General features: G+C 31.5%; 3 protein-coding genes across 4 annotated transcripts; 1 reads left to right on the forward strand and 2 right to left on the reverse strand.

Moving 5' to 3' along the window:
* Positions 1–48: 48 nt before the first annotated feature.
* Vps51 (vacuolar protein sorting 51) lies at positions 49–12,832 on the reverse strand. Of its 2 annotated transcripts, XM_089177800.1 has the most exons (12): positions 12,592–12,832; positions 12,361–12,495; positions 12,066–12,287; positions 11,379–11,974; positions 11,067–11,295; positions 10,751–10,975; positions 10,319–10,653; positions 10,058–10,235; positions 9,599–9,711; positions 4,819–9,522; positions 575–709; positions 49–457 (listed from the first exon to the last, which is right to left on the reverse strand). In XM_089177800.1, the coding sequence occupies exons 1-10, from the start codon at positions 12,670–12,672 to the stop codon at positions 9,414–9,416; spliced, it is 2,223 nt and encodes a 740-aa protein (XP_089033926.1). In that variant the 5' UTR covers positions 12,673–12,832; the 3' UTR covers positions 49–457; positions 575–709; positions 4,819–9,413. The 2 variants fall into 2 exon arrangements, with proteins under 2 accessions (XP_089033926.1, XP_015181743.1); XM_015326257.2 differs by having other exon boundaries at positions 575–9,522.
* Positions 12,833–13,594: 762 nt separating this feature from the next.
* LOC107069183 (uncharacterized) lies at positions 13,595–16,000 on the forward strand. The gene has a single exon (XM_015326258.2). The coding sequence runs from the start codon at positions 13,705–13,707 to the stop codon at positions 15,724–15,726; it is 2,022 nt and encodes a 673-aa protein (XP_015181744.2). The 5' UTR covers positions 13,595–13,704; the 3' UTR covers positions 15,727–16,000.
* On the reverse strand, positions 15,909–17,307 carry LOC149030767 (uncharacterized). Its single transcript, XM_089177801.1, has 3 exons — positions 17,171–17,307; positions 16,932–17,097; positions 15,909–16,851 (listed from the first exon to the last, which is right to left on the reverse strand). Exons 1-3 carry the CDS (start codon positions 17,304–17,306, stop codon positions 16,596–16,598), a joined length of 558 nt encoding a protein of 185 aa, XP_089033927.1. The 5' UTR covers position 17,307; the 3' UTR covers positions 15,909–16,595.
* Positions 17,308–17,416: the final 109 nt, after the last annotated feature.

Genomic DNA, 17,416 nt, shown 5'->3' on the forward strand with positions numbered 1-17,416 from the left:
TTAATTTTTTTTTTTAAATATTTTTTAGGATATAAATGTACACAAGTGTTAAAATATTTTAAATTGTTTATTCAGTCTCATTATTGAACAAAACATGTAGGGTGATTGATTACTTTAATCAATTTATTATTACTTCATTATTTACATATCTATTTTTTAACATGTGTTCATTTATTTTATATTTAATTATGACAGAATTATTATATTGGTTTAAAGTATGCTGAAGAATATCGTCACTCGTAGCTTTGGAATGTCAGAAAAAAAGTAGATGTTCGTCCCGACCCATTGATAAGCACTTGAGCAGCAGGAGATATGGTAATTTCTAACCCAGTCTAATCACTCCTGCGGCACTAGTACTTAGGAACAGGACAGGATGTATTATTATTCATTGTATGTTTATAATTTTTCATTAAGTATCTTCCTTTTTCAATCGTACTGTTGACAATTCTGGAACAATCTTAAAAAAGAAAAAAAAAGATAAAGTAAACAAAAAAATATAAAAATATATTAACGATTTATTATAGGAAGAGATAATATCATACAATTAGATTCTATAATTAATATAGATTTTTACCTAATTCTTCTGTCCTTCATTCTAGCATAAATCCAACAACAATGGCACGCTTTGTCTTTCCTTTTCATATATCTTCAGTTTCAAGAATATGAAAGTTCTCAATATCGCTGCTATCTTTAAACGAATAATATCTTTCTGAAAAGAGTAAGGGAGGGATAAAAAAGAAGATATGATTACTTAGAGTATTAGATCGAAGGAAAGGAGGAAAATCCTAATTAAGTTCGCCCACGGTTTGTCGGTAGTTCGTTCGACGAAATTAGATAATCGACAGGAGAATGAGACAACGACAACTACAACGACAACGACAACGACAACGAAGACTATGGCGAATGCTACTCTCTATAATTTCTGTCATTTTATAAAGTAATAAATTAAAGAATGGAACGAGGAAGACGAAGAACAGTGGTGTTAGTTATATTCACGTCAGTAAAAAGTGTCACGAACGTTCTTGTACTTTAATCTTCGTCGATTCGCACAATAATAATGACTATTTTACGATTATTCTTATTACAGATATGTTTTATTTCTTTTTTTTCTTGTAGGTTGTGCTATTGAGGAAAAAACAGGAACTTCATCGTTTTGTTGAACGGTTCAAATGAGATACACTTAATAAATATTACTACACGATGGCGGACTGACCGACCCAACCGGCGAGTACATCTACCATAATGATGCAATGACAAACACTAGCACTCATTGAACCGACCTCGAGAAGTCATTAAAATCGCCCACTACTGCGTCTCTTCACTTTTTCTCCCCTATCTTTCAGTAGCTTTTTCTTTCTGTATTTAAGTTATCGGACATTCATGGAACGCATACAATTCCTTAATAGAACCTGTTACTATTTTACCCTTGCTATTTGATATTTCAATGAAATGTTAAACGTTCTCACGAATATTGTCGAAATGAATCAACCGGATAAATGATTGAAACATAATCGAACATATGCTGTCAAGAGCATGATTTATTTTACATGAAAACGTATACGAAGTAATCAAATCTTTGATATGTTAAATGTATAACAATCTATTTATTTGTTTTCTCGTTTAATATTGCATTCGTATCACTTAATTTAATTCTCTTAAGAAAAAATCGAGCTATAAATCGAGTTAAATCGAGCTTGCGATATTAGTCGTCGAGTTTCAATTATGAATAAGATACAAATTGAAAAATTGTTTTGTTTTTCTCGATCGAAAGATTCGTCGTTGATTTGTACGTAATTTTATAATGAAAAGATTACCTCTCTATGTGAATATAAAGAGAAGAAAAAAGAACGAGTTTTAAGAGATTGTAAAAAAGAAGATGCTGTTGCATCTGTACGTCGAAGAAGACGACGTAAAGCTGCATAAAAGAGGATTAAAGAGAGAGTTAGAGAAAGAGAAAAGAAGATGCAGGCAAAGGCCGAGACTTGCAAATTTGGTTGGATACATAAACGTGTCGCAAGCACATGCGTGTCCACGCATGACGTTACTTTCTCTCTCTCTCTTCCTCTCTCTTTCTTGTGTTCTGTAGAGACGTGTTATCGCTCTTGCAAAAAAATAATAAGAAGAGAAAAAAAGGTAGAGAAGGATGGAAAAATAAGTATATAGTATATAAACGAGCAATGAATACTCGTGTGTTAGTGCAACGGAAGAGAGAGAGAGAGAGAGAGGGAGGGAAGAAAGAAGAAACGAAGGCAGGATGGACCAGAAGAGTTTGAGAGAAAAAGAGAGAGAGAGAGAGAGACAGAGAGGGTGAGGGAGAGGGAGAGAAGAACACCAATTAACGCTAATTCCCACTAATGCCGGCTCCCTCTCGATGTTCGTAAAACAGCTTGCCCTTTCAATTTCAAAATGCCTTGTCTGCGGGTACGGCCTGTTAATGATGTGCAGTGTCGATCAGTGGTGCACAAACCGTAAACCTGGAGTAGTATTTTTTTTCTAAGAACTCGTCGAGTTAGCTAACACGAAAATGAGGATCTTTGAATATGGAAAAGGGGAAAAGAGAAGGAATTATTCGATAGATTTTCAAATATAACCGTCTTTTTCTATTATTATTATTATTATTATTTTACGCGATAATTGGATTGATCGAACTGCGAATATAATTGATGATACTTTTTTTATTTTGTAAGATGGAAATTAATAAGATTCGCGTTGGAATAGATCAGGAAATGAATTTCACCTTTGAATCGAAATAAGAGGACAATGATGGAAGGAGGAGAACGTGCGTGTGCGTGTGCGCGCGCGCGCTAAATCTTTCCGGCGGTAAACGATCGTAACTATGACTTCCGCTTACTCATCAAAAGGAAGGTTCGTTCATTCGACGAACCGAGACGACGAGCGAGGATCGACTTCGACAAAATTCAAGACAGTAATCTCGTCCTCGAGTTTTCTCGTCCTTAGATGGAGAATATAATCGGTGGTATCTTGACCCTACGACGATTTATTGTTATGGGCTATTCCTTCCTTCGTCTTCATATTTCTTATCCTATCGGCCGAGGTCGCGAGGTCGAACCGATAAACGCTGCCATAGGGCAAATCGTATTTTCAGAACAACAAAATGTTGTCTCTCTAATAATAACGTTCCTCTACGTTTTCTCTCTCTTTTTTTTTGTTCTTTTCTCTGTTATTGGAAATTCTTCGTAATTAAATCTTGTGTTAGCCGAGGAACTATGTCCATTACATTAAACGACTTCGATGAAAATGGTTGATAACGATTAGAAAGAAAAATATTCAATCGATTAAACATTTTTTTTTGTTTTTTTTTTTCATTAAATTAATTCATTAAATTTGATTTTGATAATATCTAAAACAGTAATTTATTGATTCGTTGAATCATTCGGAATATTTTTCTAACTCAATCTTGTTTTTTCTTCTTTTACTTTTATCTTCGTTTAGTTTCTTACTTATAGTTTGCTTATAAACTAAACGACTTATGCGTTAGAACGACGAGAGAGTTTCGATAGAAGCAAACCGAACGCGGAAGATGTGCCTCCGCGTGGAACAATGACGTCAGAAATAGAGGAGCGATAAACAGTGGGGTCATTTTCTGTATATCGAACTAGTTAGGCACTCTTTTAACATAAAGCTTACTTTGTAAAAAAAGAAGAAAAAAGAAAAACGACAAATCATCGTGATTCGACATAATTTCAATAACGAGAGGAAATCGACGAATATAATTCGAATTTAGCGAAGTATAATATTACCCGTATCACACCAATTTTACCTAATTGACGAGAATTTTATACGATCCAATTTGTGTTGCGATGATTATTAATCCACGCGAGGTTTCTTTTAATTCGCACGTTTGTTATTTGATATTTTTCAATATTTCTTTACGTAATTTTTTGTTCTAATGAATTCGCAATGAAACAGACACACGCGATAAGCCGACTACGACAAATCTGCGAGGCAAATCAGATTCGTGTTTTAGTAAGTCAAGTCAACGTTTCGCAATAATGTTCTTTCGAATTTAAAATAAAAAATGAAGAAAGAGAGAAAGAGAGAGAGAGAGAGAGAGAGAGAGAGAGAATGTTCTCGTGCCCGCGTACAATTTGAAAGTAAGATGATTCGCAAAATGACCGATGAACTGTCTTTAATAGTATTCGTTGCTTTAATTATAAAGAAAAGAAAAGAAAAAAAAAGAACGTTTGAAATTAACAATAAATTATAAAAGAAAAATCATTAATATAACGAGATTCATATTTTTAGTTAGCGATTTTATTCGACTTATCGTTGCAAAGAAAAGTTACCACTGTACTCATAATGGCAGACACGTGTTATCCTGATTTCTCTCTCTCTCTCTCTCTCTCTCTCTCTCTCTGTCTCTATCTTTTCTTCTTATTCTTTCTATTCGTCAGGAATATAAATTCGGTCAATACGAAGCGATAATTATCTAACATTAGCAAATTTTGTCTCCGTAATAAATAAAACAATCGGCGGAAGTCTCACGATCTTTACCATTTGATGAATTTTATGGAACAAAAATGACATGAAAGAAAAATGTATGCGTGTTACATATATATATGTAAATGTGTATGAACACGAAAATCCTTCGTTATTTAATTTACACACACAGCAAGATAAGTTTTTTTGTGTAGGCGGGCTCTATTCAAGATTGTCCGCGCTTCCTGAATCATTTTGAACTCACAGCAAAACACTTCTTATTTTATTTTTATTTCTTTGTTTTTTGTTTTTTTTTTTCATGAAAAATAACGAATAAAATAATTTTTCTTTTTATCTTCATCGATACAAAATACAAACCAATCAAAATAATGTGAAAAAAGGAGTTAATTCCATGATCGATTCACAAAACCAAGATCAATTTCTTTCTTTCGTTCGCTTGTTTTTTTGTTTCTCTCCTCTTCTCCTTCCTCCTCGTTACGATGCACAGGAACCAATTAAGGAATACGAAATTGATAGATATTCTACAAGAAAAAAGAAAAAAAAAAAGATCTTTGTAGAACATAATCAATTTGAAACCGAGAAAGATACGATAATCGCGAGTAGAAGGATCGAGCATGACTGAACCCGCTGTTCTCTTCGAAGCCCCTTTCGACCGATCCCGCATCGCGCGATTCGCGCGCGCACGAGAGGAAGACGAAAAACAGAATCAAAGAGAGACAGAGAAAGAGAGAGAAAGAGAGAGAGAGACAAGAAAAGATGATGATTTCAATAGATACAGTGTATGATTTTTATGGAAGAAAAACTTGAAATAAAACGCGCGGTCAACCGTGACAAGGGTGGATCGACGACTGAGCGATAAACCTCTCTTGATTGGCTTAATATAGTCCGGCGAGGAGAGTAATTAGCCGCTCCTCGCCGCGCGGGAAATGATTGGTCAATTTAAACCTAGAAACACGGTGCATTAAGCATTCAAGCGGCGTTCACTACCTATTAACGGTTTGCAAGAGAAGGCTCCTCTCGTCGCATCAACCACCACCACTACCACCACCATCACCACCACCACCACCACCATCATCATCATCATCATCATCACCGTATCATCATAGCCATCACCATCACGAGTATCGTCACCTTTCTACGGTGGTTAGTACGGACGACGCTGGACCCTACTGGTACGAATTCTTTCTCTTCCTCTCCCCTTCAACCCCTCTTTCATTTCTCTCTCTCTCTCTCTCTCTCTATTTTTTCCCCTCTCCGTTTCAAGTCAATTTACCAATTGAAATCAGTGCCGGACGGTGAGGAACGAAGTCAGTGAATGATCGACCAAGCAATATGCTTCTCTTCCTTCTCTCACGCTCTCTCTCTCTCTCTCTCCCTCTCTCCCGCTCTCTCTCTCCCTTTTTATTTCTCTATTTTTCTCTCTTTTATGCTCACACACATACTACGTATACCCAGTCCGTTATCAAACCATTCACCGGCTCGATCGGTCCTCATTGCTCTCGGATCTTCCAACGTGATTGGCCCTGACGATCACGAGATTACGCGTTTGTTCAGCGACAACGCACAATTCTGCTACCACCGTGATCTAGTTGACATTTTCAAATGAAAGACGAGATAATTTTTGTGAAAAGCTTTCCTTATATTTTTCTTCGATGTAAATTTTGATGATGAAAAAAAAGTCTTTAAAAGAGAAACCAAATGAATAATTTGTTATTGATTTTTTTTATTAATTGTATACGAGTCATGATACTCGTTGCAAAATACAAATTATAGTTGCGTTACGTTTCAAAATGTTTCACTTGCAGTTAAAGAAAGATATTCTTTAGAATTTTTGTGCTGTATGCTTTTCCACGTGATAAGTAGCAGCGTCGAGGTGAATTTCTTATTCATCACCAACGGCACTACTACTTAGTACTTGAAAAAACAAATTCAATACTTTGTTCTAATGTTCCTTGAAGATGATCTCGGAGATTTCCTTCGTCGTCGTAGTCGTTCAGTTCTCGACTGATTCAAAATTTCAATATCGGACGAAATTATATACCCAAAGACTGGAGTAAAGTTTAAAAACTATCTGTTAAATAAACATTTGTTCGAATATTTTTTCAAAAAATCGGATATTTATTTTAAAAGAAATACCTTGTACTAAGATTAAAATAGACCTTTGCATTGGGATAACAAGCGTAGAAAAGATATTTTGATTTGTGAACGCAACAACGAGCGTGACTTTATATCGCCCATCGTTACGGTCACAAATCGAAACATCTTTATCGAATTTCATGAAATTATATTGTTCTCCTTTGTTTTCTGAAACAACAAATGAACAAATAAACAAAATCAACGTTAACTCAATCACATTGAATAGTTTAATCGATGTTGATTTTTAAAAATAAACAAACTTTTATCGTCAATCAACAAAAGTTGTTCAAAGTGCAGTTAGATTAGTTTAGGAAAGAGAAATAAGATAAGGAAGAGCATTTGGGGAGTCTAATCTATCGTTTGATGAATTCCTCCATAAATTAGCAAACAATAGTAAATGGTAGGCCTGCTGCTAAGCTTGACGGAAGAAGAAGAAGAAGAAGAAGAAGAAGAAGAAAGGGACGAGTTCACCGATTAAACGACAAACAAGCCAGACACGTACTGGCCCTCATACTTCCAACGGTTTATCTATAGAATGTATATAACTACTATTATAATACATGCTACTCTCTGTTCTTTTCTCTTTCTTTCTTTCTGACTTCGAAATGCTTTGGTCATTTCATAATAATAGCACTTTATATGCGAACAACCACCACCCTCTATAGGTTTTCCCATGCGGGCCCACTTTATCCATTTTAAAGGAACGACCAATTTTATTGATATACAATCGTTCATTTCTTTTTTTGTTTTCTTCTTGCCACTTCTATGTTTTCTTCTTCTTCTTTCACCGCACTATATGCATTTGTATTTGATATTATTCTTTCATCGAAACGAATAAATCTTTAATCCTCTTATTCTTCACATAACGACTCTCATTCTCGTTCTTATATTAAATTCACTTAATGAATCGAATTGTCAAACTTTGTTACACCAGAATAAATCTCCAAGTGTTAAGGAATAAATGAAATAGTTCGATGGTTTAAATGAATGCCCAGCGTAAGTTTTATTCGCACTAAGTCGCAATGATCGTCGATATTCGCATATGTTAGAGATATCTGTAACTTTTAGTAGTCAACGACGGTGGCAACGATGACGACAACGACCAATGACGATGACGATAACGAGGACGAGATGGTGATTGATTATATTTCCATCCTTCGTACACTTGTTGAATTTTCCTCGATTCGTCCCGATAAATTGTAGAAAGAAAAGAAAACAATGAGAATAGTTATATTTTGTCTAACTTGTTTCTTATTTTTTTTTTTTTTTGAAATTGTACAATAAAAAAATCAATTAGCAAAGTAGATATGTTGGCGGTATAAACCGAAATGGAATACGCCTTTAGAAATTGAGCTACTGGCAAACGTACGTAACTAAGTAGTTACACATGCACAGGTGTTTTTTGTGATCACGTGTGCCACATATGCATATTTCTCTCGACCAACGTTGCTCTCAAGAGAGGATCGTGATCGCCCTTTTTTTTTATGTGAAATACAAAAATTAGACTAACAAAAAAGAATATTTAGACGTTTCATTTTATTCGATAAAATTGACAAAATAATTTAAAAAAAAAAAAACAGATCGAGGGTAAAAGTATAGAAATTATTTTCCTTTTTTTTTGGTTCAATTTGATTCTAACTTCCAAGAGACAAACTCGTGATAACAAAAAAGAAAGTCTTGTTGGGTTTGATATTTTGTTTCTAAAGTTCCAGGGAAATTCGTGATTAAGTCGCGAAGCACGGCCCCGACGGGTAATTTAGAGGAGTTTATTAAATTAGGTAGAATGCGGTGCGTAGGCCCACGCCGGATACTCGGAGAATGAATCTCATCCAACGAGAGGAAGTTCGAATTAACTCGAGCCACTGCCAAGGGGGTACGACATCGTGTACCCCGATGTGCTGCCCATAAACTCTTGACCTATTTTTTTTTCTTAGCACCTTTCCACGCGCTATCGGACTCTCCGGTCATTGAACGTGATGTTCCATCATTGATAATTCTTTTATGTTCTTTTGTTAGTTTATTTATTTAATCGTTTATAAATTGTACATTATTTTAACTAATTATATAAAAATATCGTACGAACTGAAAAATTAATCTTATTTAAATAATATTAATCAATTGGTCAATTAATATAATAATAATTGTAATATATAATATATATATTACATATTACAATTAATAAGTAGCTAGAATTAATAAGATCGTAAAGCTCGGAAATGTAGAATGTGGTAGATGGTTAAGACTTATTAGAATCGTTTGACCTTTTTACTAACACCATATCTCAACTTTGATGGGTTTACATTGTATGGGAGAAAGAAAGAGAAGGAAATGGTATAGCGAAAAAAAAAGGAGAGAAAGGAAGGGAGAGAAAAGAATTTGAAATGAAATTGAACGTACAAAGAAGAGGACAAAATTATGTGAAATTATTGTATCGTTTTACTGAAATCAACAGCACTCTTCTAACATAAAACTCGATTGATCGATATTTCGATAAGTGCAGATGACAAAAAAATGGTTCTATTGATCATTTACCGAAGTAACTATTGTTCTTGGCTTAAAATATATGAATCAGTGTATGATTAATGATAATTTTAATCGTGATACGTTTCAATATTTTTGATATCGTTCTAACGATACGATGACCATATAAAAATTCAGCATACATTGTTTTATGTATTTAAATATATTCATGTATGTATATGTGCATAGATAAATTTTATTTATTCATCATCATTTAATAGAAAATATTTGTATAATTTGATAAATAATTATGTACAAATGATAAGAAGTCAATACTATTATAATAGGCGAGGTAATTATGCTTTTTCGCATATAATGTCTACCACGGTTGCTACCATCAAAACCGGATCTAAACATCTGTGAACTGCGCTTTCAAGAATTTCGTCCAAAAGAAAGTGAACGACGCTGAAAAAGAAACATTACATCATAAATATTAAATTTATTTATGAAGAGAAATTTGATCAAAGATCGCGATACATACTTTTCGTCTGAAACGAATCTCCAAAGATAAAGCTGCAGATAATGCGTGTCAACTTGTATTTGTTGTAAGCCATTTTTGCTAAGCGTTCGTAATCTGACGCATTCCAAAAATGTCTGAAAGAATATCAAAAAATTGTTTATTATAATTTCTGTATACATATATATACAACAGTAATGAGAAACAAGTAAATCTAGACGATTATAAAAGTGTAAAATGTATTGCGTAGCGCGAATTACGTGCAATATGAGAGAGCTATACTGACGCGAGAGTATAATGTACATACGCGATACAAAGTGGATAATAGCTGAGCTATTTTATCATTGGGACTGCTGTACAGCACCTGCACCTATTAAAGTACTTTACATGCTAAAAGTATATTTCTTCCTATGTACGTCAACGACAACGACGCGCGTTGTCCCTTGTATAATATTATTAATAAATTATGATACGTTCAATTACCTTTAAACTGATCTTGATGATTCCCGTTAAGATGGAAGCTTTGTTAAATTGAACTGATGAAAATATCTCAATACGTTCCGAAAATAATTTATGAATATTCGGTGCTAGTGAAGGATCTAAACGATTCGGCGTGTACGAGGACCAATTAGATCTATAATGATTCCTTGATGTACTCACGCTTAAAAAAATAAAGTTATGATCAATTAAATTAAACATCGGAAATAAACGAAATTATAAATTTTTTCTGACGTATATTTATACCTATGCGTTTTCCGACTACTATCGCTACTTTTGTCAACTTGTCCGTCTACATCATCGTACAATGCGGCAACTTGAGAATCAATTGCCGTTATATCTTCAACGACTCTTTTCATCACGGTTCTTACTGTTCTTGGTTCCATTGTGTGCAACCAATCTCGTGTCTCAACAGATTTTCTTATTAACTGTGAGACAGCTACGCCTTGAATACGGACATAATGATTCAATAAATTTTGGGCTGCCATTTGAAAATTTTCACATATCTCCAATTCTGTAGTAATAATGTTCTTTGATGATGCGTATTGTTCGATATTAAACAGGTCATCCGTTGTTTTCAGCTGAAATATATAATCGAAAATAAATAAATAATAATTCGATAATTGAATGATACATATTAAATTTAATAAATGATTTCATTAGATTCGTTAAACGTACCAAATATCGTACATTACTCTCTTTGTACTCAATGCACATTTTGCTAAGTAATAAAAAGAGAGTTGGTGGAAACTTTGGAATATCTGAACCTGTACAAAATCCACTGGCAATTGCTGTTAGATTATGCAAAAATCCAACAATTAATCCTTCTCTAACTTCATCCACGCAGAAATTATATAAAAACTGTGTCTTTGAATTAAATGATAAATCCGGTTGTAAGAATGCCTGTTTAAGTAGTAAATAAAAATTACTTCTTTTTTTTTACATGGTACAATAAATCCGATTTTGTTCAATGTACGTCAAGTAAATTACAAACCAGTAAATCTTGTAACACTCCTTTAACTTTTTCAATAATAGGCATAATCAAAAGTGCCTGAAGTTCGGCCAATCCGTTATCCTCTTCTTGACTTAGTTTTCCTTTTTTTATTTTAACAGCTAATGTTTGTCTGACTTTAGCTAATGCTTCACTTAAATGTTCCTTTAAGGAATGCAAATGATTGCGACATTGTTTTCTTCCCGCATTTAAAACTATATCAATACTTGCTCTGAAATAGTAATAATTAATCATTTTTCAATTGTCAGAATTTATTTCTTATTGTATTTATGATAAAATTGTTGATTCAATTACCTAGAAAAATCAGTTTCTTGACAAGGCATATTTATGACCTGTAATCTTTTGTAAAATCTATCAAGAGCTCTAACTAATATTGCAGTGTCGGCTACATTTTCTACTCTTTTTCTTATAAGATCAAAATACTTTCCTATGTTTGTAGTAATAAAATCATTTAAACAAGTAACAGCTATTGTGTCAAAATCATCTGAGAATTTATTATCTTCTAACGGTACTGTATTTATAAACATATTATTATAAGATGCAACAATGAGACATAAATCGTTTAAAAATCCTGAACTACCCTTATCTATAAATTCAATCATATCATTTTCACACATATTCTGTAGTATATCTAATTGTTCCGTCAATCTGGTCTCTGCATGAGTCAAAAATTCTTTGCATAATAAATCAGGTGGTTCTTTTAATTGCAACAGAAGATCTATTTTTTCTACCAAAGCTTTAATTGGCACATCTTTCTTATGAAATTGTTCTCTTAATTTAAATTTTAATTCTTTTAAGATCTCTTCGCAATCCATTTGAATTCCTTGAAACGAAGGCATATTGCCGTATTGATCAAGTACACGTTGTGCGTTTATATAATCTTGTACTGCCTAAAACAACGTAAATACTTTAAATGTATTTACAGGATTATCTTGATATAAATGTTGCATGTTTGTTTTCATAACAAATCAATAATATTACTTGAGCATAATTTTCTTCGTTTATTTTCTCTTTCAGATTGCCCGGTAATTTAAATAGAAATTGTAATCTTTTTAAAAGAGTATGAACAGAAGATAGTTTAGCAATTTGTTGTCTAGTTCCTTGTAGAGTTGAAGAAATTTGTTCAGAAAATGATGTTATGCTATCCATTTTTTTAGCAAGTAAATCCATGCTATCTTCCATTCCTTTAAAATCAGTTTTCATCTGAAAATTAGTAAAATCATTTTTAATTATAATTTACAATTAATTTATAAATATTGAACTCTATTCGAATTACCTTTCTAATGGTATCTGTTGCTGAAATAAATTTATTATAATTCTCATATACTAACGTTTGCATATCTGAATGCAAAGTTTGTGTATCACTTTTAATTTCAGCTTCATGATCCATAATTTGCTTTAACGTACAATCCTGCAAAATATATATCAATTTAATAATAATAATAATAATAATAATAATAATATACTGCAATTTAACAAAGGTTTTAATTAACAAAACATAACATACTTTTAATAATTTTTTTAAGTAACTATCTGGATTAAAATTTTGTCCATTGATATCATACGGATTGTTAGAATTCTCTGCCATGTTTAAAGTTTTTATTTACTGTTATAATAATTAATAATACTTTTTAAAAGATATTTTCAAATTTAGCATTGATTTAGGTTAGTCACATATATAACATAGTTATATTCATCAAACACATATAATTGTCAATATGTGATGACGTCATAAACGTCATGCAGCCATCTTACATAACGTTCTTGCAGTATGACCAACCTGTGAAAATGTTTCCCTAGATAAATGACTAATTAATATCGACAAAATATTGTGAAATACATTTCTAAGTGAGAGATAGATAAGATATTAAAAATAATAGATACATTACACTATATTTATTTAAAAATAAATAAAATAGTGCATTAGTGATGATCAATTTTCTAAGTAATTTAATAATGCCGGCTTTTAATGTTGGTGTTAACTACTTTGTCAAACTTACGGATTTGCTATAATATCAATTTTCTATATATGGTGCAAGTTAGCAAATTGTTATTTTAACAAATAAGGTGCATTCTTTTACATACGAGACATTTTCATGATTACGTGCTATTTCTAGACAGTCGATTGGTCGTATGTGTTTATTATTTTGATTCCTTTAATGCGTATCCATCTAAAAGTTAAATAGAAGACGCTGTTTGATAGTACACGTAACATAACCAATAAATCAAGAGAATGAAAATATTTCAAAGAAAAAAAATTGAATACATTTTTTTGTTATCAGATGATTAAGATTAAAAGATAAGTCTAAATACTTACAATAACACAGATTTATCTTACGAATTGTATTGATAATTTATTCAATGGGAAGTTTATTTAAATATTTTCTTGAGAGTAAATATATGCTGAGGAGAAAAATAATATATAAACATCCAATTCCGGTGATTTAAAAGTTATCATCGATGAATATCAAAAGCAAGTTATAGCAGAAATTTGAATGAATAGAAAATTGTAAGATTTTTTGAAAAAATCGAACATTTAAAAAAAAAGTTTAAATGTCATAGAGACAGTCACGTCATTTTAATATCAAAACATTCTAATGAAGATGGTATTTTTTACTTAATGAATTTGAGCAGACATAAAGTCAATGAAAAAATGCCACATCCGTGTGTTGTCTGTGGACGTTCTCGTATGAATCCAAATAATAAAGAAGAAGAATATGTATTTTTTGGATTTCCTGTTAACGATGAGGAACGATGCAGAAAATGGTTAGAATTTTGTTGTCGTGAAGATTTATATAAGCTTACAAAGAAACAACTTTTACAAAGAATGGTATGTTCTAAGCACTTTGAACAGAAAGATTTTTTAAATGAGTACTACGATAAATTAAATACTACAGCAGTACCATCTATCTATGATCCATTACAAAGTTTGTATAACATTACATGTGTATTGTGTAGACGATTTCGTCGTGATCCACCTGATATAAATTATGACGGTGTTACTTTTCATCATTTTCCAGGAGAAGAATTTCGATGCTTGAAATGGCTCGATTTTGTTGGCGTTGATTCTTATTACAGATTAACGAGAAAAGAAATATTGTTTTGTTATATATGTTCTAAACATTTTGATCGTTCACAATTTATGCAAGGTTATAAAAGTAGATTAGTGGACAATGCCGTTCCTAATATTCGCAATCCTGATGACTTAGATTCAGCAGAAGAATATATTCTGGAAATGGATACAGAAACAAAAGTGTACAATTCGATAGAAAAGATTAAGAAATTAGAACCACTTCCATTAGCTGTTCTAGAGAGCCAAGCTTGTGCCGCATGCGGTAGATCTAGATCCGATCCAAGAAATAAAACTGAAAGATATAAGTTTCATCCATTTCCGGCTTATGAAATAGGAAGATGTCTAAGATGGTGCCAATTTTTGGGTAGAGAGGATTTATTGAAAATGTCTCCCAATCAAATACGAAAATTAGTATTATGTTCTAAACATTTTCAAACGGGTCAAAATTTTCATAAGGTTGGTCCTTGCGATGCAGTTCCAACTATAAGGGATGTTTCTTTAACACATTCTGTTAATTCTAATGACAATCTACAAGAGGAAGAAATGACAGAGGAAACAAATGAGAATTCTGGTTATATTGCAACTACTAAAAGATTAAAAAAATCAGGATCTTTGACGCCTTTAGTATCTAGTAAAAAACCAAAGGTAGATAATAAGCCAACACCGTTAGCAAAAAAACGTGGCAAGTGTAGAAGACCAACAGTAATTAACATTCCAAAGCCTGATCCCAACAACTTAGAAAATCTAATGGTCAAGAAACTACCTTTGCCTCCTACTCCAAATTGGAGATTTCAATATACAGATCAATATCAACCAATAACAATAACAAACAATATTACATCTAATATCACTAATACTATTCCTAATAATATAAAAAAAGTTATTTTACCTTTTACCGGTGACTTATCTAGTTTGGGTAATCCAATACCAGTGCATAGTTTGTCAAGCATTCCTCCTGGTTTCTTAATCAAAATCGATCTTCCAGAGCAGGAGAAACAAAAGCCTATGAAAACAAGTAAAAAGCAGAGTAAAAATAATTTACAAACAAAATTGAAAAATGGACAAGTCATTACTACTGTACCAATAATTAAAGAAGAACCAACTTCAGATAAAAATCTTATCGAATTGTTATCTGATTCTCCAGAACCTATGGTAGGTACATATAAGACATTAGAATTAGATGAACAAGATGAAGATCAAGAACAAGATCAACAGTTAGATCAAGACGATCAAGACGATCAAGATGATCAAGATGATCAAGATCATAGGGATGAAGAAATTATGCTACCGCATGGTTTTGAAGTATTAGAAGATGATCCGGATGCTATCAATATTAAAGAAGATGACTTTTTTGAAAATTTTGAAGAGGTGGAAACATTACCTGTCAAACCTCAGAAGAGAATTCGCAATCGAAATAGAAGATTAACTATGAGAAGAACTATTTTTCCTATACAAAGTGAAGTTAATTATTTTCTTCGTAAAGTTGCTCCTCACATACATAAACTTCCTACAAAAGCGAGAGCACAGATTAAACTTTCTATTGTTAATATGGTGATTGATCACTTATAAGCTTTATAATTCATAATAATATTTTTTAAAGAAAATGATATATTGTACATGATATATATATATATACAAAATGTAAAACCTTTTTCGTATAACAAGACAATGATTAAGTTTATAATTTACAAAATAGATAGATATTTATAGTCATTGAAATATTGACAATTATTTCGATATAATTTATGAAATCTTATTTTTATTCAATTGTAAAGACTTAGTTACTAATGTTATTATTATGCGCTTAAAAAAAGTTAGAAGATTTAGGTAGAGTCAAAAATTTGTATCCATTGAACGCTATATAACATTTTTTTTAATGAAAGAAGAAATGTAAAGTTTATAATTAATTTGCTTTTTAAATTTGTTGCCATTTGAATTATATATTATAATTTTCATGAAATTTATATTCTTAGAAAATAATACAGAAGTTACGTTTAATCTAAATCTATAAATTTTTATTAAAATAAAATATATAATTCTAAGTTTTTTTGATTAGTAATAATTAAATTAATAATCATTAATTTTTTGAAATATGCTATTATAGAATACAAGTTATTTATGTAAAAATAATCCTCAGTTATAAATCGTAGTACTAATAAAATTAATAAATTCCTTAAAGGATGATACTTATTATATAATAAATGACATGTTAAACAAACGTTTATCTTGTAATAAAAAAGAAGAAAAAAAATAACTTCAATTACTTTAAACTTAACGAAATGAATGATATATATTATTTTTATTTTATAAACTTCAATTTTAGAAAGTGAATATTCTATAAAGTTAATAAAGAAAAATAAAATGAAAGATTGTAGATATTGTAAAAAAAAAAAAAAACAACTCGTTATTAATGTTTATTGACTGCACTTTTTAAATATTTAATAAGGAAAATAATTAGTAGTAAGAGTATACTGTTCTGCCCAAACAGAGAAACATCCTTTCAATCTACCAAAGTTTGTTTCTGGTTCATCAGTCATTTTTACTGGAGTAAAGCAATAATCTGTTCCCCAGTTGATATCTTTTTGCTTTATTACTCTACCTTTATGAGGAAGCATGTCAGTTAAAGTTGATAAATCTGCAGATTGAGTATTCAATCCTGCTGTGTGCAGATAACTATAATTAGGACGTAAATTTCTAAAAAGAAAACAATACATGTTTATATTATCTAAACTTTGGAGTTGTTTTAAATAAGAACAATATTTTGGAACTCGTACTTTGGTGATATAAGATCTAACGATACTGGTTTCCACATTTGATCTATATTCGATGCATTAATTTCATCAGATTTACATTGAGCACAATGAACAATAGGTTTGTTAAATTCTTGGTTCCATTGTAAATTATTTTTAATCCACAAAATTGAAGCTTGAACATTGGGATCTAATATATTTTAAAGTATTTCATATAAATCACACATATATTTATTGTTTGAATATAAAAGAGAATAATTTACCTATTTCAAATTTAGGTATTATAGGATTTAGTGTTCCAACAGTATATGGTTGAAATTTTTTTACAATTTCTGCATATCTAGCACAATTGCAGACTATGCCAAGAGGCTGTTTTAAATATGTTTCGTGCAGAATCATTTTATATTCGTAAACTGAGATGTACAATTTCCTCAAATATATGAAAGCAAGTATTTGCGAGAAAGAATAATTATTTTATCATATATAGTAATTAGAAATGTATATATATA

The sequence above is a fragment of the Polistes dominula genome, unplaced genomic scaffold (assembly GCF_049000335.1).
Source record: "Polistes dominula isolate Pdom_NZ unplaced genomic scaffold, Pdom_raw_medaka contig_24, whole genome shotgun sequence".
NCBI lineage: Eukaryota > Metazoa > Arthropoda > Insecta > Hymenoptera > Vespidae > Polistes > Polistes dominula.

Excerpts from the sequence above, each read along its gene's own strand:
- LOC107069183 (XM_015326258.2), top strand. The coding sequence starts at position 13,705 with ATGAATTTGAGCAGACATAAAGTCAATGAAAAAATGCCACATCCGTGT.
- LOC149030767 (XM_089177801.1), bottom strand. The coding sequence starts at position 17,306 with ATGATTCTGCACGAAACATATTTAAAACAGCCTCTTGGCATAGTCTGC. Across the intron at positions 17,098-17,170 it reads AATACCTAAATTTGAAATAG|ATCCCAATGTTCAAGCTTCA; the intron begins GTAAATTATTCT and ends AAAATATATTAG. Across the intron at positions 16,852-16,931 it reads TTAGATCTTATATCACCAAA|AAATTTACGTCCTAATTATA; the intron begins GTACGAGTTCCA and ends TTTTCTTTTTAG.
- Vps51 (XM_089177800.1), bottom strand. The coding sequence starts at position 12,672 with ATGGCAGAGAATTCTAACAATCCGTATGATATCAATGGACAAAATTTT. Across the intron at positions 11,975-12,065 it reads ACGAAGAAAATTATGCTCAA|GCAGTACAAGATTATATAAA; the intron begins GTAATATTATTG and ends ACGTTGTTTTAG. Across the intron at positions 9,712-10,057 it reads TCATCAAGATCAGTTTAAAG|ACATTTTTGGAATGCGTCAG; the intron begins GTAATTGAACGT and ends ATATTCTTTCAG.